Source organism: Pelophylax lessonae, assembly GCF_965119305.1.
Source record: "Pelophylax lessonae genome assembly, chromosome: 12".
NCBI classification, from domain to species: domain Eukaryota; kingdom Metazoa; phylum Chordata; class Amphibia; order Anura; family Ranidae; genus Pelophylax; species Pelophylax lessonae.
The window spans coordinates 60,445,779-60,469,156 of NC_138779.1; the positions used below are offsets into that span (position 1 = coordinate 60,445,779).

General features: G+C 42.5%; 1 protein-coding gene across 1 annotated transcript; it reads right to left on the reverse strand.

Annotated features, from left to right (window-relative positions):
* Positions 1-933: 933 nt before the first annotated feature.
* Positions 934-23,104, reverse strand: LOC309567873 (nicotinamide N-methyltransferase-like). Its single transcript, XM_082273381.1, has 3 exons — positions 22,904-23,104; positions 6,373-6,580; positions 934-1,550 (listed from the first exon to the last, which is right to left on the reverse strand). Exons 1-3 carry the CDS (start codon positions 23,052-23,054, stop codon positions 1,112-1,114), a joined length of 798 nt encoding a protein of 265 aa, XP_082129507.1. The 5' UTR covers positions 23,055-23,104; the 3' UTR covers positions 934-1,111.
* Between the last annotated feature and the right edge of the window lie 274 nt (positions 23,105-23,378).

Below are 23,378 nucleotides of genomic sequence, written 5' to 3' on the forward strand. Positions count from 1 at the left end.
CGGGCCGCATACGACCCCCGAACCATAGGTTCCCCACCCCTGATGTAGAGCAACAATTCTTTTTTTCAGATTCTCAGGGAATTCTTTTCCCATTAGGTGACATGTTGAACTTCCAGTGACCAGTATGAGAGAGCGATAACACCAAATTTAACACACCTGCTTCCCATTCACACCTGAGACCTTGTAACACTAGCAAGTCACATAACACCCGGGGCGGCTAATTGGGTCCGATTTGGACATTTTCACTTAGGGGTGTACTCACTTTTGTTGCCAGCGGTTTAGAAAATAATGGCTGTGTGTTGAGTTATTTTGAGGGGACAGCAAATTTACACAGTTATTCAAGCCGTACACTCACTACTTTACATTGTAGCAAAGTCTCATTTCTTCATTGTTGTCACATGAAAAGATAGAATAAAAAACTTACAAAATGTGAGGGGTGTACTCACTTATGTAAGATACTGTATGTTTTCATTACAACAATCATGAAATTTAATTTAGATATGTATACTTTATTGGTGATTTTCAAATTTTAAAAGCATTGATATAATATTGGCTATCAAGATCAGTTTGGTGTAGCTATATGGTTTTTGACCCCAGTGCAGACCTTTACTGTACCTAAACCCCCCAGCCCACGCTATACCACCACTACAATTATACAGAAGTAAAAGTTCTGCCTTTTGATCTGGCTACAAATTACAGCTACAAAAATTATTGGGGAGAAATAGCAAGAAGGCTGTGTACCGACTTTTCAAAATCATATGTCTTCCAGGTGACCAAACAAAGAACCAATTATACAAAAATCAGGACATAGACACCCCAAAAAAAGTAGTCATCATATACTGGACCATGTGCTATTCAACCAGCCAAACATCTTTAAATAAGTTTAAAGATGTTTGGCAGGTTGAATACCGCACAGTTCAGCATATTCCTTGATATTCATAAATGCTTACTAATATTAATGGCAAAAAAATATTTTTCAATTCAATTTGGCATAGGATTTAATTGATCATTGCTGTTTCACGAGCTTTGTTAAATATATTAACAATTTGGAAAGCAACAGGAGAAATTACTGATTAGGACCTGGGCAGAAAAAAATCATATGTCATTTTCCCTATGAACATGGTTTACGGGCATGGACAAAGTAATAGCTATCGTGATCAGAGATGTCCATTTCGGGTTTTTCAGTCACTGGAATGACCTTTAGTTTCACTATTTCATAGCCAGCATCCTTAAATGACATCTTTAGTTCTTCCTTTGTAATGGCCAGAGCAGAGAATCTCTTTTGACCAACATAATAGTATGAAGCGTTAAGCGCACTCTGAATTACTATGTGACCCCCTGGTTTAATGAGGCCCTTAAGATTCCTCAATGCATTGGTGTAAGATTCTACGTCTTTGCAGGGTGCTTCTAAACAGAGGCAACTAATCAGGCAATCAGCTTGTGGCATCTCCACTGGGTCATATGGGTTCTTCTTCAGAGCATCACATTTCAGAACTTTTGTCACTGTTCTTCTCAGTTTTTCCTCCTTCTTCTTACAGCTCTCATTGTCACTAAAAGAGGACACCATAGAGTATTATAATTGCACACATTCATAATAATCTCTATAGTAAATAGGCTCTATACCATTGATGTGGATGATGTCATGGCGCACTCTAGTATTGGTAGGTAGTACAAAGTAAGGAGGGGGGGGGGCCAGATTGGGGAGGGGGGATGAAGAGGAAAAGGGGGAGGGGGTGTGGAGCAGCGGAGAAAGGAATCCAATAGGTGGTAGGGGGGGGCACGTTCGGTGGCTGCCAGCTGGAGCAAGAAGGGGCTCTGAGGAATAGAAAGCAGGAGAGAGCGGCGCCGGCCTGACGAAGGAGCATGGATGCTCCAAACGCATGCAAACCCCTATCTTCTCCCTACCAGGAAGTGACGTTGGTCAGACCGGAAGCAGGTAGTCGGAGCCCTGCTGAGAACCCTCCGCCGCCGCTCAAACCCACGAACAAGCTGCTGAACAACAGCTTCCCCACACATACACCGGCACTCAGCCACCTTCCTCCACTGCACTTCCCTAGGAGAAGAAGATAGATGATCTCGCCATACCCACCGTACCAGTTTATCCTTACCTCAGAGTAAGTTGCTACATTCCTTATGTATCAATAAATTTATGCTACACTAAGCCGGCTCCGCTCTCTCCTGCTTTCTATACCAGTGATGGCGAACCTTGACACCCCAGAGCTTTTGGAACTACATTTCTACCATGATGCTCAATTACACTGCAAAGTGCAGGAGCATCATTGGAAATTTAGTTCCAAAACATCTGGGGTGCCAAGGTTCGCCATCACTGCTCTATACTGATTGAAAGAAACCAGGATGCCTGGCTCCAAACTAGGTAACAATCTTTGTCTGGTTTGGCACCCTCTATTAGCACTGAATGGGAAGAGTAGGTTCCATCAATTCCATTAAAGTGGTTCTAAAGGTGGTTATGCCACTTGCTTTGCCCTTCCCCACTCCTAAATACTTACCAGAGGGCTGTATTGATCCAGCGCTGTACCCATCTGTCGGTCTTCTCTCCTCTCTCCCCACCCTTACAAGCTTGGCTGAGATCAGCAGGAGCCATTGACTTCTGTTGCTTTCAGTCAAATCCTATGAGCGGTAGATGGGGCCGAGCCACACTGTATGTGTCAATGGATGCAAACCAGCTCGGGATTAAAGCTGCACGTCTGCCCTTGCTTTTTCTATGGGGGCAGACACAGAAGAGTAGGAGCCAATATCACTTGCAGAGGACTTGAGAAGAAGTTTGGGGCTGCCCTGTGCAATAACAATGCTTATGATTTTAATAAAAATAGCTTTAAAATCATTTTAAGTTATGATTTAGTACCATACGTTACAATTTACTTTTAGGAATTTTTTAAATTGTTTTCTATATTTTACTTGTGTGAACATTTTGTAGGTTTCACTTAGGTGTAAACCCCCAGAAAATGATTATGCGGGTCAGTTGCTTTTACAGCACTGCCATTTAAAGAGGAAGTAAAGTCTGTAGTTTGTTTTTATTCTTACCTGAAAAGTAAAGGCATAATGTGCTAGTATGCATCGCATACTAGCACATTATGTGACACTTACCTCCAAACGAAGCCTTCCATCATCCTCGCTGGAGGGTGCACTCATCTTTGCCCATCTTCCTTCCGTGTTTGCGGACTCCAGCTGTGCTATTGGCCAGAGCCGCGTGACGTCACTCCCGTAGAAGCCACCGGTCACGGCTCAGGGCTCTGAAGAAATGGCATGGACGGCCGTTCCTTCAGAGCGCATGCGCCAAAGACATCATCGGCGCAGTATATAGTAAATTTCTCCTAAAAGGTGCAAGTTTAGAAGATATTTACAGTACCTATAGGTAAGCCTTAATATGGGCTTACCTATAGGTACAAACATTACAGGGGGGGTTACAGCCTCTTTAACCACTTTACCACCGGAGGATTTTGCTGTCTTACGTCCAGGCCACTTTTTGCGATTCGGCACTGTGCGAATTTAACTGACAATTGCGCGGTCGTTCAACGCCGTACCCAAACAAAATTTACGTCCTTTTTTTTCCCACAAACAGAGCTTTCTTTTGGTGGTATTTGATCACCTGTGCGATTTTTACTTTTTGCGCTATAAACAAAAAAAGAGCGTAAATTTTGAAAAAATAACAATATTTTTCAAATTTTTTTATATGAAATTCCCCCTAAAAAAATGTAAAAATCAAAATTGTTTTAAATTTTTGGCCAATTTGTTTTCTGCAACCTATGTTTGGTAAAAAAAATCACAATAAGCGTATTTTGATTGGTTTGCGCAAAAGTTATTGCGTTTACTAACTAAGGGAAAGATTTCTGTCATTTTTGGTGTTTTTTTTTAACGAGTAATGGCGGCGATCTGCGATTTTTTTTGCGGGACTGCGACATTGCGGCGGACAGATCGGACCCTTGACTGACATTTTTGACACTTTTGGGGGTACCAGTGACATTTCTATAGTAATCAGTGCTGTAAATATGCACTGTTACTGTAAAAATGACACTGGCAGGGAAGGGGTTAATTTTTTTGGAGAGGGAGGGGTTAATGTATGCCTGGTGCTTACTAACGTGTGTGGGGGGAGGTGACTGAGTGACACAGGGACAGATCACATGTTCAGCTATGCTGAACCCCGCAATCTGTCACTGTTTGTCACTGAGGAGATCCGCCCGCTCTGTTTACACAAGCGGGCGGATCTCCAAACTCGATTCCCCGATGATCGGGGAAGAGCAGCGGCGATCGCCGCTGCTCCTTCCCTGGCCTGACTCCCGCTGTGAATGAATACAGCGAGAGCGAGCCTCCGTCGCTGGACGATAACGAGCCACTGTGCCGCAGTAGAGGCACAGTGAGCGGTCGTAAAGTGGTTAAGATGGTATGAGATGCTCACCTGGTCTTTAGCTGCCTCCTTCTCCTGTGGAAGATCTCCCATCTCAAGTTGAAGCCCTATTGGAGGAAACGCGTCAGGAGGGAGGCGTGCCGTCATTGCGTCATCGGCGGTCCGTGCTGCAGCCGGACCCGATGCACCTAGAGATCCTCAGCCTGTCAATACATGATTTTCTGCCCGAATTTTCAACCTAACTGTAAGTGCAAATCTGTATATCAATAAATTGCATATAAAAGGTAATGCACTATTAGTCCCATCCATTCTTTTATGTACTTTGGAACATCGCGGGGAGTCCATCACCCCAAAAGGATAGGAGACACACGTTGGTATATACAGAGGGAAGAAAGTGTGAATGATTTCATCCATCCATGGTGTTAAAGAAGCATCCTCATGATCAGGATATTTAGAGGCTTGATTGTCTCTTACATCTGGTAAGAGGCTTGTATTTATTTATCACCTGGGTGACCTTGCACGTGTGCAGGTGGAAATAGAACACTGGTTTCCATATTAGAATATCATTATCAGGCACTTACCTTCTTTCCGCCAGGTAAGGAGGCATTTCACCCGGTGGAGGGAACACTACATCATCACCTTGATTTTTAATTGGACTTTCTTCACCATTTTTTCACATTTTGGATCACATTATTCAATGGACTTTTATTTTAATGTGTATTTGTATAGTCACATCGAGTGTTATTTGACTATTTTGTTTGTTCATTTTACACCTACTCACCTATCACTGTGATTTTGATTGGGTTTTTTTTTCCCATTTTTGTTATATATTGTTCAATATATGATTTTTCACATTTAAGAAAAGCGCACCATCACTTTTAAACATATACACGTCCTATCATCTGGTTGCAGCCTTTCACCTAATCAGCGCACCCCTTTCTTTTCAATATATTTACTCAGCGCAACCAGATCTTTTATACTTTACAAACTTTTAGTAATTTGTTGCATTTGTGTGCTCTAAAATTAACTTTAGTGTATTTTTTGGCAATATTGTGTGACATAAAAAATTGGAGCTACCACTACTTTATTCTCTAGGGTGTCTGCTTTTAGAAAATATATAATGTTTTGGGGTTTTTAATCTTTAGGCCTAAAATGCTTTTGTATGTATGCAAAAATTGTTCTGGCAGTGAAAGAGTCAAGCAATTCATTTCAAACTGCATAGACCAGTAGTCTGCAAACTGCGGCCCAGGGGCCAGATACGCCTCTTTGCTTGCTGTTGTCTGGCCCTTGAGGCAATATTTTTCCCCCTGTCAGAAACAGTGGGGCAAAGTTCCTGCCACTGACACTGACATTGGGACACTATTCTTCCCACTGATACCAATGATGGTGCACTATTACACTCCCCCTCCCCAATACTAATCATAGGGGAATTTTTTACTCCCTCTGACGCCAGGACATTTGCAACTCACACTGGCCATAGTGTAGCCTCCCCAAAGTTTGAAGGACAGTAAACTGGCCCTATGTTTAGAATGTTGGAGACCCCTGTTAGACTAAGTTAGTGCAGCCGATATGTATGGAATGGAGCTTATGGGGATGGGCAACCTCTGTGCTATTTGGGAAGAATCAGCTACAATCAAAGGACCCCGACAGGGCTACACCTATTTCCACCATAACTCTGCATGGAGATAGGTGGCGGTACATTGTGTAAAAAAAGCAGACATCCTGCTTTTATTGCAACATACCACATCTCCCCTCATGTTAGTATATTTAACTGCACCACAGCAAAGAATTTACATTTCAATAAAGTTGAGAAAAAAATGTAAAAAAAATATGCACACATTGCTGCAACAAAAAGCCCGGCCCCTACACAATGGACACCAGCCTGCCCCTGTTTTAGTAAAATAAATATTAGGCTAGATACAATATAGTATACTATATACAAACTCATCAGAGAGGGCTGAGCTACTGGTACACAAGCACATTATCCTAAGCACACAATTGTGACACACCTGTTACCTTCAAGCTCACACACAAACTTGACAATTTTAGTCCAGTCGAATGCATCAGGATCATTCCTCAGCCACTTCTGTAGCTGTGTTCGGTTTTGCTCAAGAAAGTCGGAAGTGATGATATTGTTGAAAGCTTCACAAGCAGAGAGAAGCTGATAAATTGAGGGTCCAGCTCCAAAGTCAATTAGTAGGTCTCCTTTGACATTCCCTTAGAAAACAAAAACCAAGAGTGGATCTTTTTGTTTAGAAACATAGAAGAGTCAAGGTGAAATCAGATTTATTCTGATAACACTGTGGTTAATGGATAACATACTTGTATATGCGGTGTAGTCAGTTGGGTCCTGTGTATCAAATTCAAAACCTTAAAGCGGAGTTCCACCCTGGAATTTTTTTTTTTTTTAAAAATACCCCCGGGACAGTCAGGGCTAGTGCATTCCACAATGGCTAGCCTCTGATCTGTCCCGGGTTGCACTTACCTGTTAGGACAAATACTTACCTTGAAAAAGTCTTGTCCAGCGCTGCCATCTCAGATGTGGGCAGCTTGAAGCCAGCGCGTTCCTCTTCGGTGTCCTCTTCCGCCTTCTTCGGTCCCACGATGCCCTGCGTCGGCCCCGCCGTCACTTCCGGGGCGCGCGCGTCATCCCTCCACAGCTTCTGGGCATGCCCAGAAGCTGTTTAGAAGGGGATGACGCTCGCGCCCCGGAACTGACGTCGGGGGCCGGTGCAGGCGCAATGATTCCTGGGAGCGATGACGTTCAGCTCCCAGGAATCATTGCAGAGCCAGGAAGTGACGACAGGCCGCGGCCGAGGAAGGAGGAAGAAGGAAGTAAGGTAAGTATATTTTCTTCGCTACGAGGTAAGTAAAAAAAAATAAAAAATGTGATTAGCCATTTGTTTTTCAGGTGACCCGGAGCGAGAAGATGGAGGTAAGTATAAAATTAGGGTTGAACTCCACTTTAATATCAGTCTACCAGATGGATTTTGTGCTTAGTCTGTTTTAAATGGTATCCTTTAACACTGCATTACCAAAGTACGGATATTTGAATAGCACAGTAAATTAAGCAGGTTCAAAAAGAGTACATACTGTTTGTTCCAAAAGTATTTTTAACAAAATGAAACAAGAACTTAACACTAGCTGGAATTTCTTTTCATTAACCGTAGTGTCCCTGTGCGACCTTCTTGGTAGATATCTATCTCCCTTTATATTTGTTTGGAATTTGGGTGTATGAATATCATGCATTGTGTCAAATGGAAACGTGACTTGACCTTCTTCCAAGCTGCATCAAACTGCTATAAGCTGCTTTCTCCTAGACTTAGTAGAGTGTACCGGACCTTGTGATGCTGCTCAATATTCAATTCAATACTTATAGTTTGAGACACTTCCTGGCACATGATCTTCCTTCTTTTGCTGCTGAGATCCGTCTTGCTCCCTATGCCTTAGGGACCTATAAGCCAGATGTTGAAGCAATTGCCCCTCCTAAGAGATTATCTAGCCTATAGAAAGCAAATGTTGTCGACAAGAGAGGTGGTGATTAACTGGTTGAGTGAGGAATCCACACACATACCCTTCTCTGCTATACAGACTTTGAACATCGGAATCAAAATACCACTAGAATCCTAATGCTCCATTGAGCTAGGTCCCTTGTGTGTGTAATACAGCCATCATAACCTGTAAGAGAAGGAACATAGAGTCTAGAAGGATGTGCAGAAAATAGAGTCTCTTGGACAAGAAATCTTCAGATAGTAGCAACTCCTCAGAGACTCCACGCTATCTCCCTTGGATTTATGGAGTACTTTATCCCCTCTAGCAACAAGTCACATCTAAAGTCATCCAAGTAGTGGGTCAACCGTTATCCGACTTTAACAATGCCGTTGTGCCTACTATTTGCTACTATTCCTAATGTAACCTTTCAGCATGAAAGGCTATTACATACTCTGTATAGTGCAGTTCAATTGGTTATAAGCTGGAAAACAATGTGAGTAATAATTACTCACTTGATCGCGCCTAGGTATTGAATTAGTGAAAAATAAACTTTTATAGATAATTCTGATGAGAAGATATCATAAAAGATATCACAAAAGATTCAGCAGCTAGTCTAAAACAACAGTGGGTTGTGAAACATGTGAAAAATTGGGGGACAGCGCTCAATAGTGTGAATCAAGTTCAATCACTTCTATTAAATGATTTAAATAAATAAATGAATGAAATAAATAAATATAAACAGAAATCACAAACCACAATTAAATGTACCAAAAATGGGGGTTCACCCCTAAAGTGATTACATTTTAAAGTGATTGTGCATATAGTACTTTAAATCATATTTGATATACAGTCCTTGTATCTCCAAAGTGCAAGTGCAAAAACGTGCAACAAATAAAACTGAGTGATTGTTCTTAAAGTGCTTTATGTGCAGCAAAATTGCATTTCTCCATGTGAATGGGGGAATCCGTCACCATGTGCTCAGCCCACTTACCAAACCACCCCTTGGGGTCTGGCGTAGGTAAATGGTATCTTTAATGCCGGCATCTTTAAATCCCCGCTGAAGGAAGAGGGGGAGGATCAGAGAAGACCGGATCAAACAGCGGAGGATTAACCCCTTCGGTTACACAAAACTGTCGTACGTCTGAGTGGGATAGACACCGGAATCCTGATCCAGCCCTCTTCCAAATCAGCAGTAGGAGATCCCGGATATATCTTCAGCTGGGATTTAAAGATACCGGGCATTAAAGACACCATTTACCTACGCCAGACCCCAAGGGGTCGTTTGGTAAGTGGGCTGAGCACATGGTGACAGATTCCCCCATTCACATGGAGAAATGCAATTTTGCGGCACATGAAGCACTTTAAGAACAATCACAGTTTTATTTGTTGCACGTTTTTGCACTTGCACTTTGGAGATACAAGGACTGTATATCTAATATGATTTAAAGTACTATATGCACAATCACTTTAAAATGTAAGCACTTTAGGGGGAACCCCCTTTTTTGGTCCATTTAATTGTGGTTTGTGATTTGTGTTTATATTTATTTATTTCATTCATTTATTTATTTAAATCATTTAATAGAAGTGATTGACCTTGATTCACACTATTGAGCGCTGTCCCCCAATTTTTCACACATCAAATGGTTATAACCCTGAGCATTCTCAGACAGCCCCATGGTCTCAAGTTCTAATGGTAATGGACTCTCTAATGTTAATGGAAAGGATCTTCCACACAATCCAATATTCTTTGCGATCCTAGAATAAGTGGGATTGTTGGTCCTGAAGTAGTATTGTGGTTAATATTAGCTGTTGGTTTCTTTGGTCCTCCCCCTTCCAAGCCCATAATCTGTATACTCTCACAAATAGTGTGAAATTTGTATAAACTGTGCTAATTCCAGTGTATCTCTAGCTGCTCGCACTACAATGGACATGTCATTGCAATAAACAGATAATCAAAGAAAGTGCAGCGCTAAACCAAATCGCAAAATAAATATGTCTTAATAAACTGAACAAAAAATGTGAAGAAATATATATATAATAACAACAATAATAAGTTCAAGGGAATAAAGTCCACAGAATAGAAAACATATATCCCAGTGAAGTGAAAAATCGCAGAACAGGGTCGTGCCACCTTCTATGCTCAATGGGAAAACCTTCCACCACTTGTAAAACTGATTGCTTACCAGAACATATGGACTCAGTTACTCATACAGGTACTGGGTCAACCACATTTTGAATGTGTCCAGGAGTGGTACTAGAAGATTCCAAACATTTCCACATGTAACTGTAACATGTAACGTGATTAATCTGCTCCACATAGATTGGTGTCAAAACAGTGTGTTGGACCATAGAGATAAAGAAAAACTCCACTATTCAGGGCATTGCACTATGATCTTGTATACTGGATGATGTTACAAGCACCTGTTTATTGGGAATGATGTAAACTTTCTACCTTTTTAAATACATTTTGGAGATCCAGTTTTACACTATGTGGAGCCTTTCTTTATCTCTATGGTCCAACGCACTGCTTTGACACCAATCTATGTGGAGTGGATTCATCACGTTGTTACGTGTGGAAACATTTGGAATCTTCTAGTACCACTCCTGGAAACAATCGAAAATGTGGTTGACCCAGTACCTGTATGGGTAACTGAGTCCATATGTTCTGGTAAACAGTCAGTTTTAGAAGTGGTGGAAGGTTTTTCCATTGAGCACAGAAGGTGGCACGACCCTGTTCTGCGATTATTTACTGCACTGGGATATACTGTATGTTTTCTATTCTTTGAAATTTATTCCCTTGGACTGCACTGTCATTTTATTATTGTTGTTATTATATGTAGCACTGCCAACTAGAGGACTGCTGAGTATTACACTTTCTGGATTCCCCTGGGTTACCCTTAGCAACTGACAGCAGACAAACAGCATTGAAAGTCCTTGGCTCAGTCAATAATCAATCCAGGGATGTTGTTTTTTGTGTTTTATTTTAGAACTGGGATAGGAGAAGGGATGAGTGGGATACTCCAACTATGAACTATGCACAATCTTGAGGACAATTATCTGTAAAATGCAGCAAGGCCGCTGCTTCACCTTGCCACTGAAGTGAAGATAAGATTACTGTTCCCACTTGAATATTCTCTTCAGGGATAACAACTTGGCACCCCCTTTACTCTCCCTGCCTGTGTGCTGACACCCGTCTGCTGACTCTAGTCACTGGAGTGGTCCCCTTCCTGGGCAGACCCTTTGGCAAGCTCCCCTTTACTCACAGACACTGTTTTTCCAGAGTTGCTCTGCCTTCACCTCCACAGTCAGCTTCCACTGGACCTCTGGGTTCAGCCACACTTTCCTGGTCCACTAGGCCGACCGCCTGTGACCACCATCCACAGCAACAGGAGGAGAGACAGCTGTCACCCTCCTCCTGGGACCTGGCTTCCCGCCCAAAGACCCCTGTCACATGTGGCCTTGGCTTCTATAACCTATCCCAGGATGCACCACTGTCTGTGCCAACCCACTGGGACAGTTACAAAGCCTGTGTGTCACTGGCTGGGTTTCCTCCACTGTCCAAAATGCTCCCCTATTGGACACAGTGGGGACACTCCCTCAGACCAGGTGAATCACACATGGACACATGCAACAGGCCTGACTAGAAATCCTGCTCCCCTGATAAGCAAAGCAACTAAGTGTTACCTGCCACTCTCCTGATAAGCAGGCAGAGCAAATTAAACTTCCTATCTAGCACCTATCTAGGAGAGTGCTACATATATATATATATATATATATTTTTTTTTTTTTTTTTTCTTCACATTTTTTGTTCAGTTTATTATGGGATATTTATTTTGCAATTTGGTTTAGCACTGCACCTTCTTATATTATACTCTTACTAATAAAAATAAAATAAACTTCCCCTACATTATTCATCTGGACCAGTGTTTCTCAAACTTTTTTAGACAAGGCACCCTTTAAAACTATGGACAACCTCGAGGTACCCTCCAAAATTATGGACAATCATGAGGCGCCCCATTCTAAAATGTAAAAACCACTCTGATAGTTTTACATAACGCAGCAACATCAATACATGTAGAACACCCAACATTAAAGGTGATCTATTCTTCCAAAGCAAATATACTTTTGCAAACTGGTACTGACTGAAATTCCAATGTTCTTTGTTTCCCTCAAATTTTTTCAAGCAAGGATGATATATCCTCCTTATCAACTGATGATGTCATTGGTAGTTAGGAGGTTGGCAGCTAGAAGGTTGTAATGGTGCACAATGAAAACCTGTAGCTTTGTGTAACTAAAAAGCAGGTTTCATCCACCCAAATTTTACTAAGGCACCCCTGAAGAAACCTCTAGATGCCCCAGGATGCCTGGGCGCCCTGGTTGAAGAAGACTGATCTGAACACATGCCTTACATCAATTCCTTTTATTTCATGGTAATTTATGGTATTTATTTTTCAGTTGCAATGAAAGATGTTTGAGGGTCATATACCTAACCTACCACTTACTTAATCTGACTTGGTCCTCTCTGTATAATGTATGTGTGTAGCCTGGTACTTTAATGGCAGAAATAAGGTAGTTACACCTCCCACCACCCCTTTATTTGTTGCGGTCAGGTGCTCTGGACTGATGAGTCAAAATATGAAATATTTGGCTGTAGCAAAAGAAAGATTGTTGGCGAAGGCCTGGAGAGCAGTACAATGACTTTCTGCAGGCAACAGAGAAGCATGGTGGAGGTTCCTTGCAAGTTTAGGGCTGCATTTCTATAAATGCAGTTGGAGATTTGGTCAGGCTCAATTGTGTCCTCAATGCTGAGAAATACAGGCAGATACTTATCCATCATGCCATACCATCAGGGACACATGCAATGGCCCCAACTTTATTCTGCAGCAGGACAATGGCCCCAAACATACAGCCAATGTCCTTAGGAACTGTCTTCAGTGTAAAGAAGAACAAGGAGTCTTGGAAGTGATGGGTTGGCTCCCACAGAGCCCTGATCTCACCATCATGGAGTCTGTCTGGGATTACATAAAGAGACAGAAGGATTTGAGGCAGCCTACATCGACAGAAGATATGTGGTTAGTTCTCCAAGATGTTTGGAACAACCTACCTGCGGGTTACATCAAAAACTGTGTAAAAATCTACCTAGAAGAATTGATGCTGTTTTGAAGGCAAAGGGGGTTATACCACAGATTGATTTCAATTGGGTTTCTCTACTGATTATTTATTGTTAATTAGTAAAAAATTAACTGTTAACACTTCTGTTTCTGAAAGTTTTCCTAATTTACAGCATTTTTTTCCTGCCTGCCTTAGACTTTTGTGCAGTTATATACGCAGTCTATACAGTATATATACATTCAGTATCTCACAAAAGTGAGTACACCCCTCACATTTTTGTACATATTTTATTATATTTTTTCATGTGACAACACTGAGAAAATGACACCTTGCTACAATGTAAAGTAGTGAGTGTACACCTTGTATAACAGTGTAAATTTTCTGTCCCCTCAAAATAACTCAACACACAGCCATTAATGTCTAAACTGCTGGCAACAAAAGTGAGTACAGCCCCAAGTTAAAATGTCCAAACTGAGCCCAAAGTGTCAATGTTATGTGTGGCCACCATTATTTTCCAGCACTGCCTTAACCCTCTTGGGCATGGAGTTCACCAGAGCTTCACAGGTTGCCACTGGAGTCCTCTTCCACTCCTCCATGATGGCATCACGGAGCTGGTGGATGTTAGAGATCTTGCGCTCCTCCACCTTCCGTTGGAGGATGCGCCACAGATGCTCAATAGGGTTTAGGAGACATGCTTGGTCAGTCCATCATCTTTACCCTCAGCTTCTTTAGCAAGATAGTGGTCATCTTGGAGGTGTGTTTGGGGTTGTTGTCGTGTTGGGCTGTACACTCACTGCTTTATATTGTAGCAAAGTGTCATTTGTTCAGTGTTGTCACATGAAAAGATTTAATGAAATATTTACAAAAATGTGAGGGGTGTACTCACTTTTGTGAGATACTGTATGTGTGTATATATATATATATATATATATATATATATATATATATATATATATTGTGACAGGAAGTCAGGTAAATCTATGGGTGTTGTCACAGACGGGAGATACATCTCTGCCTTGTTTAGACAATTCACCAATTACTGGGCTTTGGATTCTTTGGCTTTGGATTCTCTCCGGTACTACCCCCTGGGTAGACAGTTTGAACTGGTGACGGATCATGCCCCATTGAAGTGGATGGGACAGAACAAGGAGACCAATAGAAGAAAAAATAGGTGGTTCCTGGCCCTTCAGGAATTTAGTTTTGTGGTAACGCATCGCCCCGGTGTTCAAATGGGGAATGCAGATGGTTTGTCCCGAGCACATGTGTGCCTGACAACCTGTGTCCCAACCCTAGGGTTGAAACAAGAGGGGGGGGTATGTGACAGGAAGTCAGGTAAATCTATGGGTGTTGTCACAGAGGGGAAATACATCTCTGCCTTGTTTAGACAATTCACCAATTACTATAGGGTGTCGGCTGCAGAGGTAGCCAGAAAAGTGTAAGAACGTTGAAAGCTTCAGCTATTCAGGATGAGGCAATTAAGGCCTCTATAAGTTATCCAGAGGATGACTACTGATTGCTGCCTCCTGAAGCTGTGTGAGTTGAGGAGAGCAGTCAGCTGAAAGACTTCTGAAAGTGAGGTGATGGACTTTTTCTGTGTGAAAAGAAAACAAATGGACTATTGGTTGTCTGCTGTATGACCAGCAGTGTCTGCCCAGCAGTAGGTGGGGACAGACTCCCTAGGTAGGTTCCTGTGTGTGAAGGTAGACGCCCACAGTGGCCAGGGTTTATTTTATGTTTGTTTTGGTTCATGCTGTTTTGATGCTTGCACTTGTTTGAAGAAAATTGCAAGAGTAAACCATAGACTGTAGTTTTCAAGTACTCCTCGGCTATCTCTCTGTGTAACGAACCCCCCCAAGGGGTCACCCTCTCCCGCTACCGAGCTAACCCCTCACATATGGTGGAGTGCCGCGGGCAGTTAAAGTAAACCCAAAATGGAGGAGATGCTGAAACAACTGGTTATAGCAAATGCAAATCAACAGCAGGCAAATGCAAAACAACAGCAGGCAAATGCGGATTTTCAGCGGAGCCTTGCAGCTCAACAACAGGCTCACCAAGAGAGCATGGCAGCTCACCGAGAGAACATTGTAGGCTTGGAACAGAGACACCAGCAGCAAATGGAGGCCATCGTGAAACAGCTTCAGAGACAGCAGACCAAGGCTGGGAGTCAGGCCAGTAACATACCGACTTTTCAGGTAAGCCACTTATTGCCAAAGATGACTGCAGATGAGGATCCTGAGATGTTTCTGACCACGTTTGAAAGAACAGCGGAGAAAGAGAGTTGGCCTAAAGGACAGTGGGCTGATGCAAAAAACTATGATCGATTAAAAGAGGAAATATTGGCACGTTTTGGGGTAACCTTGGATGTCCGTGCTCAGCGCGTCCACAATTGGAGTTATCAGCTGAGGAAGCCACCTCGGTCGCAGATGTATGACCTCATCCATTTGGCTAAGAAATGGCTGCAGCCAGAAATTCTGTCTGGACCAAAAATTTTGGAGCGAGTAGTCATGGACAAATTTCTTAGGTCTCTTCCTAACACCCTGCAGAAATGGGTGAGCCATGGTGGACGGGAAACCGCAGACAAACTAGTAGACCTGGTCGAAAGGTACCTAACAACAGAGAATTTGACCTCTTTTCCCAGAGATGCACAGACTTTTCACCCCAAGACCAGACCCTCCCCACCTATAAGTAAGACTGCATCAAAGGATGGGGGTGGAGAGAGGGACCAAAGAGCAACTAGAGTTATTATTGGGACTACTACTAATGTTTGGCGAGAGTGGCCTGGAAGACCCATCCCACAAGAGAGGACCAGAAGGTTGATTTGTCACCGTTGCCGGGAAGAGGGACATGTAGCAGCGGTTTGCCCAGCGGTTTGCCCAGCGGATGATGAACCCATGCAGTGTGACTTTCTGACAGAGAGACGACAGTCCCTTTTTGCAACCACATGCACTGCAGTAAAGGGGAATGAGAAACCTTTATATAGAATGTGTTTAGATGGTAAAGATGTTGTGGTATTGTTGGATTCAGGTAGCTTGGTCACCTTAGTGAGAAGTGATCTAGTGGTGAAAATATACGTACATCCTAGGAAAATGGCTGTAGTTTGTGTACATGGGGACACTCGAGAATATCCGGTGACTACAGTTTCCTTTGAAACCTCCCTTGGTAACTTGTGTCACCAAGTGGGTTTAGTTCCCAAACTGCCACATGATGCCATTGTGGGAAGGGATTTCCCAAAGTTCTGGGAACTCTGGGATTGCCCAGATTCCCCAGTAGGTGGTTCTTCTGAGCCTGAAACATCTACTCCAGAATCCTCTAACTGTGAGGATTCTCCTTAATTTCCGTGCTCAGTCTTAGCCGGGGAAACACCAGTCCCTAGGGAGGAGCCTGCTACCTCAGAAGAGAAACAGCGGCCGTTAGGGTTGGATGACCTTGAGGTGCACCGAGAAAATTTTATCACTGAGCAATTGAGGGACCCCACATTGCTAAGAGCCCGGGAGAATGTAGTGAAGATAGATGGGGAGTTAGTTAACCCTGACAAGAGGATTGCCCTCCCTTACTTCATTATTGAAAGGGACCTCTTATATCGAGTGTCACAGAGGATAGAGGACACCCTTGAGCAACTGGTAGTGCCAAAACCGTACCGCAAGATGGTTTTGGAACTGGCCCATGGGCACATTCTTGGGGGACATTTGGGAGCAGAAAAAACCCGGGAGAGAATCACCCAGAGGTTTTATTGGCCTGGGATCACTAAGGAAGTGGAATTGTACTGCTCTTCCTGTCCAGTGTGTCAGATTAATGCACCCACACCACATTTCCGCAGTCCGTTGGTACCCCTGCCCATTATCGAGGTCCCTTTTGAGTGGATCGCTATGGACTTGGTTGGCCCCTTACTGAAGTCCACTAGAGGGCACCAGCACATCTTGGTAATAATGGACTATGCCACCCGTTTCCTCTCCGAAATACCTCTGCTAAAACCATTGCCAAGGAGTTATTTCAAGTTTTCAGCCGTGTGGGTCTTCCTAAGGAAGTCCTAACTGACCAGGGCACCCCGTTTATGTCTAGGGTGACCAGAGAACTTTGTAAACCCCTGAAAGTGACCCAATTACGTACATCAGTATATTACCCTCAAACAGATGGGTTAGTGGAGAGGTTTAATAAAACTTCAAAACAAATGTTGAGGAAGGTGGTGGATAAAGACGGAAAGAATTGGGATTATCTGCTCCCTTATCTGATGTTTGCCATAAGAGAGGTTTCCCAATCATCCACAGGGTTCTCTCCGCTTGAGCTGCTGTATGGGAGGCACCCCCGGGGCCTACTGGACATTGCCAGGGAAACATGGGAGAGTGAGAGTTCCCCTCATCGAAGTGTGATTGAGCATGTGGCACAGATTTGTAACTCCAGACGGATCTTTCCGATATCGGAGGATGCCTTTTGGGTTACAGAATGCTCCTGCCACATTCCAACGCACCATGGATAAGACCCTTCGGCCTCATCGAGCCTATGCTGCTGCATACCTCGATGACGTGGTCATCCACAGTGAGGATTGGGACTCACACTTACCAAAAGTTCAGGCTGTGTTGGATTCCATCTGGAAAGCTGGGTTTACAGCCAATCCAAAAAAATGTACCATTGGGCTAGAAGAGGCGAAGTATCTGGGGTATACCATTGGAAGAGGTCTAATCAAGCCCCAAATAAACAAAGTTGAGGCTATTCAGGATTGGCCACTAGGGATGATCGAACTTTTCAAAAGTTCGGTTCGACCAGAACACCCGATCTTCCCGAAAGTTCGGCCCGGATTTCAGAACCCCATTGAAATCAATGGGACCCGAACAACTTCGGTAATCAAAAAACACAATTTTGAAGCCCTAAAACCCAATAAATGCCCCTAAAAAGTGGCTAGGGTTCTGGGTCATGCCCCAGGGACTATTAATCACACAAAAAAAGTTCTTACAAATTGTCATTTTTGATAGAGAGCCAATTATTGAAAAAATTATTGAAAAAAAAAAATTAGATTTCTTTGGATTTAGTGTCTGGGGGGGTCTAAAAAGTGTACCTGTGAAGTTTCAGCTCTGTAGCATGTCCAGAACCAGAAAAAAAAAGTTTGTTTGTATTAGAATTAATATAGAACAGGTTAGTAGCTTTGCTACTTTTACACCCGGCTTTTTGTTGCAGGCGTTTTATTGGGCTTTTTTGAGGACATGTTTGGAGTCAGGCATGACATCAGAACTTCTGTGTAGGGGTATATATACACACACACATGTATGTATATATACACATACACATATATAGGTGTGAAGTAGCAGAAACCTATGCTTGCGCTAATGAAATAATTAACAGGCATATGGCTTCTCTGCTATAACACCTATATATGTGTATGTGTATAAATACATAAAAGTGTGTGTGTATATATACCCCTATACAGAATTTCAGATGTTTTGCCTGCCTCCAAAGACCCCCAAAAAATGCCCCAAAAAAAAAAACGCCTGCTGCAAAAACACACCTAAGCGTTTTTGTAGCTGGCGTTATTTGGGCATTTTTTGGGTGTCTTTGGAGGCAGGCATAACATCAGAACTTCTGTGTAGGGGTATATATACACACACACACATGTATGTATATATACACATACACATATATATGTGTGAAAGTAGCAGAAACCTATGCTTGCGCTAATGAAATAATTAACAGGTATATGGCTTCTCTGCTATAACACCTATATATGTGTATGTGTATAAATACATATAAGTGTGTGTGTATATATACCCCTATACAGAAGTTCAGATGTTATGCCTGCCTCCAAAGACCCCCAAAAAATGCCCAAAAAAAACGCCTTCAACAACACACCTGGTCGTTTTTTTGGGCATTTTTTGGGCGTCTTTGGAGGCAGGCATAACATCTGAACTTCTGCATAGGGGTATATATACACACACACATGTATGTATATATACACATACTCATAAATAGGTGTGAAAGTAGCAGAAACCTATGCTTGCGCTAATGAAATAATTAACAGGCATATGTCTCCGCTCCTATCACACCTATATGTGTGTATGTGTATAAATACATATAAGTGTCTGTGTATATATACCCCTATACAGAATTTCAGATGTTTTGCCTGCCTCCAAAGACCCCCAAAAAATGCCCCAAAAAAAAACGCCTGCTGCAAAAACACACCTGAGCGTTTTTGTAGCTGGCGTTTTTTTGGGCATTTTTTGGGTGTCTTTGGAGGCAGGCATAACATCAGAACTTCTGTGTAGGGGTATATATACACACACACACATGTATGTATATATACACATATATATGTGTGAAAGTAGCAGAAACCTATGCTTGCGCTAATGAAATAATTAACAGGTATATGGCTTCTCTGCTATAACACCTATATATGTGTATGTGTATAAATACATATAAGTGTGTGTGTATATATACCCCTATACAGAAGTTCAGATGTTATGCCTGCCTCCAAAGACCCCCAAAAAATGCCCAAAAAAACGCCTTCAACAACACACCTGGGCGTTTTTTTGGGCATTTTTTGGGCGTCTTTGGAGGCAGGCATAACATCTGAACTTCTGCATAGGGGTATATATACACACACACATGTATGTATATATACACATACTCATAAATAGGTGTGAAAGTAGCAGAAACCTATGCTTGCGCTAATTAAATAATTAACAGGCATATGTCTCCGCTCCTATCACACCTATATGTGTGTATGTGTATAAATACATATAAGTGTGTGTGTATATATACCCCTATACAGAAGTTCAGATGTTATGCCTGCCTCCAAAGACGCCCAAAAAATGCCCAAAAAAACGCCTGCGACAAACAAAAACGCCCAGGTGTGTCGTTGCAGGCTTTTTCTTTGGGCATTTTTTGGGGGTCTTTGGAGGCAGGCATAACATCTGAACTTCTGTATAGGGGTATATATACACACACACTTATATGTATTTATACACATACACATATATAGGTGTTATAGCAGAGAAGCCATATGCCTGTTAATTATTTCATTAGCGCAAGCATAGGTTTCTGCTACTTTCACACCTATATATGTGTATGTGTATATATACACATACATGTGTGTGTGTATATATACCCCTACACAGAAGTTCTGATGTTATGCCTGCCTCCAAAGACGCCCAAAAAATGCCCAAAAAAACGCCAGCTACAAAAATGCCCAGGTGTGTTTTTGCAGCAGGCGTTTTTTTTGGGCATTTTTTGGGGGTCTTTGAAGGCAGGCAAAATAGGTGTTATAGCAGAGAAGCCATATGCCTGTTAATTATTTCATTAGCGCAAGCATAGGTTTCTGCTACTTTCACACCTATATATGTGTATGTGTATATATACATACATGTGTGTTTGTATATATACATCTACACAGAAGTTCTGATGTTATGCCTGCCTCCAAAGACGCCCAAAAAATGCCCAAAAAAACGCCAGCTACAAAAACGCCCAGGTGTGTTTTTGCAGAAGGCGTTTTTTTGGGCATTTTTTGGGGTCTTTGGAGGCAGGCAAAACATCTGAAATTCTGTATAGTGGTATATATACACATACACACTTATATGTATTTATACACATATATAGGTGTTATAGGAGCGGAGACATATGCCTGTTAATTATTTCATAAGCGCAAGCATAGGTTTCTGCTATTTTCACACCTATATATGTGTATATAAGCATACATGTGTGTGTGTATATATACCCCTACACAGAAGTTCAGATGTCCTGCCTGACTCCAAACATGTCCTCAAAAAAGCCCTATAAACGCCTGCAACAAAAAGCAGGGTGACAGGGGAGAAGCCACCATCCTGTTCTGTAAGTGTTCTAAGAGAAACAAACTTTTCTCTATAGCGGTCACCCTGACATGGAAGGGTTTTGTCACCCTGCCATAGCAGTCAGAGTCAGTTAACCCTACACTACACTACGGTCACCTTTACACTTAACACTTTCCCTACAGAAACTAGATTATGAAATCTAACTATAGTGGAAAATAGTACCCTAACTACACTAGATATCCCTTTCCTCACACTAATAATTGCTAAATGACACTTTGAGAGCAGAAGTAACAGAACTGCTTTCACTCTCTTCCACATCCCTGTATTAAAATGGTAGAGATTTGGCGGGGCTATCTTATATACTGGGGGGCGTATTCACTAATGATTGGCCTCTGGACCCCCTAGTCACTCCAATCACATTCCTAGCATTCTCCTGCCCCCCTCAATTGGCTTTTACTGATGGTTCTGGTCCAATCACGGGCTTTTAAAGCCCAGTTCCTGTCCCATTGCATTTTGGTCAGTTCTGGTTGCCGAATTCCGAACTTTTTCAGCAAAAAGTTTGGAATTCGGCCGAATTTCGAACAGTCAATGTTTGTGTCGAACCGATGGTCGACCCGAATCGTTCGATCATCGCTATTGGCCACGTCCCACCAACAAGAAACAGGTTTGTGCATTTTTGGGGATCGCAGGTTATTATCGCTGTTTTATACCCCATTTTGCCTCACAGGCTGCCTCCCTGACCAATTTGACCAAAGGGAAGGAGTCTGTCATGATCAAATGGACTCCCGAAGTAGAAACAGCTTTTCAGGCTTTAAAAGAGGCCTTATGTAGTCAGCCAGTTTTAAATTCGCCTGAGTTTTCACGGGACTTTGTGGTCCAGACAGATGCATCAAATGGGGGTTTAGGAGCTGTACTGTCCCAGATTATCAAGGGGGAAGAACACCCTGTTATGTACCTCAGCTGAAAGTTGAAGGCCCATGAGGAGAATTATGCCACCATTGAGAAAGAGTGTTTGGCGGTGAAATGGGCTTTGGATTCTCTCCGGTACTACCCCCTGGGTAGACAGTTTGAACTGGTGACGGATCATGCCCCATTGAAGTGGATGGCACAGAACAAGGAGACCAATAGGAGAATAAATAGGTGGTTCCTGGCCCTTCAGGAATTTAGTTTTGTGGTAACGCATCGCCCGGGTGTTCAAATGGGGAATGCAGATGGTTTGTCCCGAGCACATGCGTGCCTGGCAACCTGTGTCCCAACCCTAGGGTTGAAACAAGATGGGGGGGGGGTATGTGACAATTCACCAATTACTATAGGGTGTCGGCTGCAGAGGTAGCCAGAAAGGTGTAAGGACGTTGAAAGCTTCAGCTATTCAGGATGAGGCAATTAAGGCCTCTATAAGTTATCCAGAGGATGACTACTGATTGCTGCCTCCTGAAGCTGTGTGAGTAGAGGAGAGCAGTCAGCTGAAAGACTTCTGAAGGTGAGGTGATGGACTTTTTCTGTGTGAAAAGAAAACAAATGGACTATTGGTTGTCTGCTGTATGACCAGCAGTGTCTGCCCAGCAGTAGGTGGGACAGACTCCCTAGGTAGGTTCCTGTGTGTGAAGGTAGATGCCCACAGTGGCCAGGGTTTATTTTATGTTTGTTTTGGTTCATGCTGTTTTGATGCTTGCACTTGTTTGAAGAAAATTGCAAGAATAAACCATAGACTGTTGTTTTCAAGTACTCCTCGGCTATCTCTCTGTGTAACGAACCCCCCCAAGGGGTCACCCTCTCCCGCTACCGAGCTAACCCCTCACAATATATACAGTACGCATATACATACTCACACACACAACCACCTCCTTATCCTCGCCAGGTGTGTCAGAATACGGGGCTGTTCACAGAGTTGTGGGCACAAGAACAAAGGAACTGACACATCAAGTGGCTCCTTTGGGTTTAATGACTATGTGTATAACCACAAATGGAACAATTTTTTCTTTTTTTTTTTTCTAAAATGTTTTAAAATCATTTCTCTAAGAAGCTCAAACTTTTCACGAAAAATTGGAGTAATCAAGTTCAGACAGGAGAAGAGCCTGCACAACTGTGCAAGACTGAAGAGAAGGATGAAGGATGCGTGACGATTCTTGCAGCAATAAGGCAAATAAAGCAGTCAGTTGTTTACCTGAAGTGAAAGTTTCATGAAGATTCCGCAATGCAAAATCAAGCCATTCTCCAGTCAAAGCTCCTTCTTCAGGATGATAGCGTGTTCTGTAGTAATCTACAGGATTAAACTCATCAATGTAGGTTTGAGATGATGTGTACGGAGTCTCCATGCTGATCTATCTTTACTCTAGGAGAGTAAAGGAAGCTTGATTCTGGTAATTGCAGTGCACTGCAACTAAAACAGGGAATGCAAGTTATATTAGGAAGGAGGGATAAAAGGATCTGGCTCAACCTCAAATAATGTCTCAGTGGAGGAGGAATAACTTCAGATTAACCCCCACTGACTCAACAATCACTCACAAGTGTATTAACTAGTGAGACTGTCTTCACTAATTGTAACATATAGTACTAAAAAGGGAAAGACCCTTAATAAATTCATCACAGAGGAATATTTTTGATTAAACAGACTATTTTATTGAAAAATCGAAAAAAAT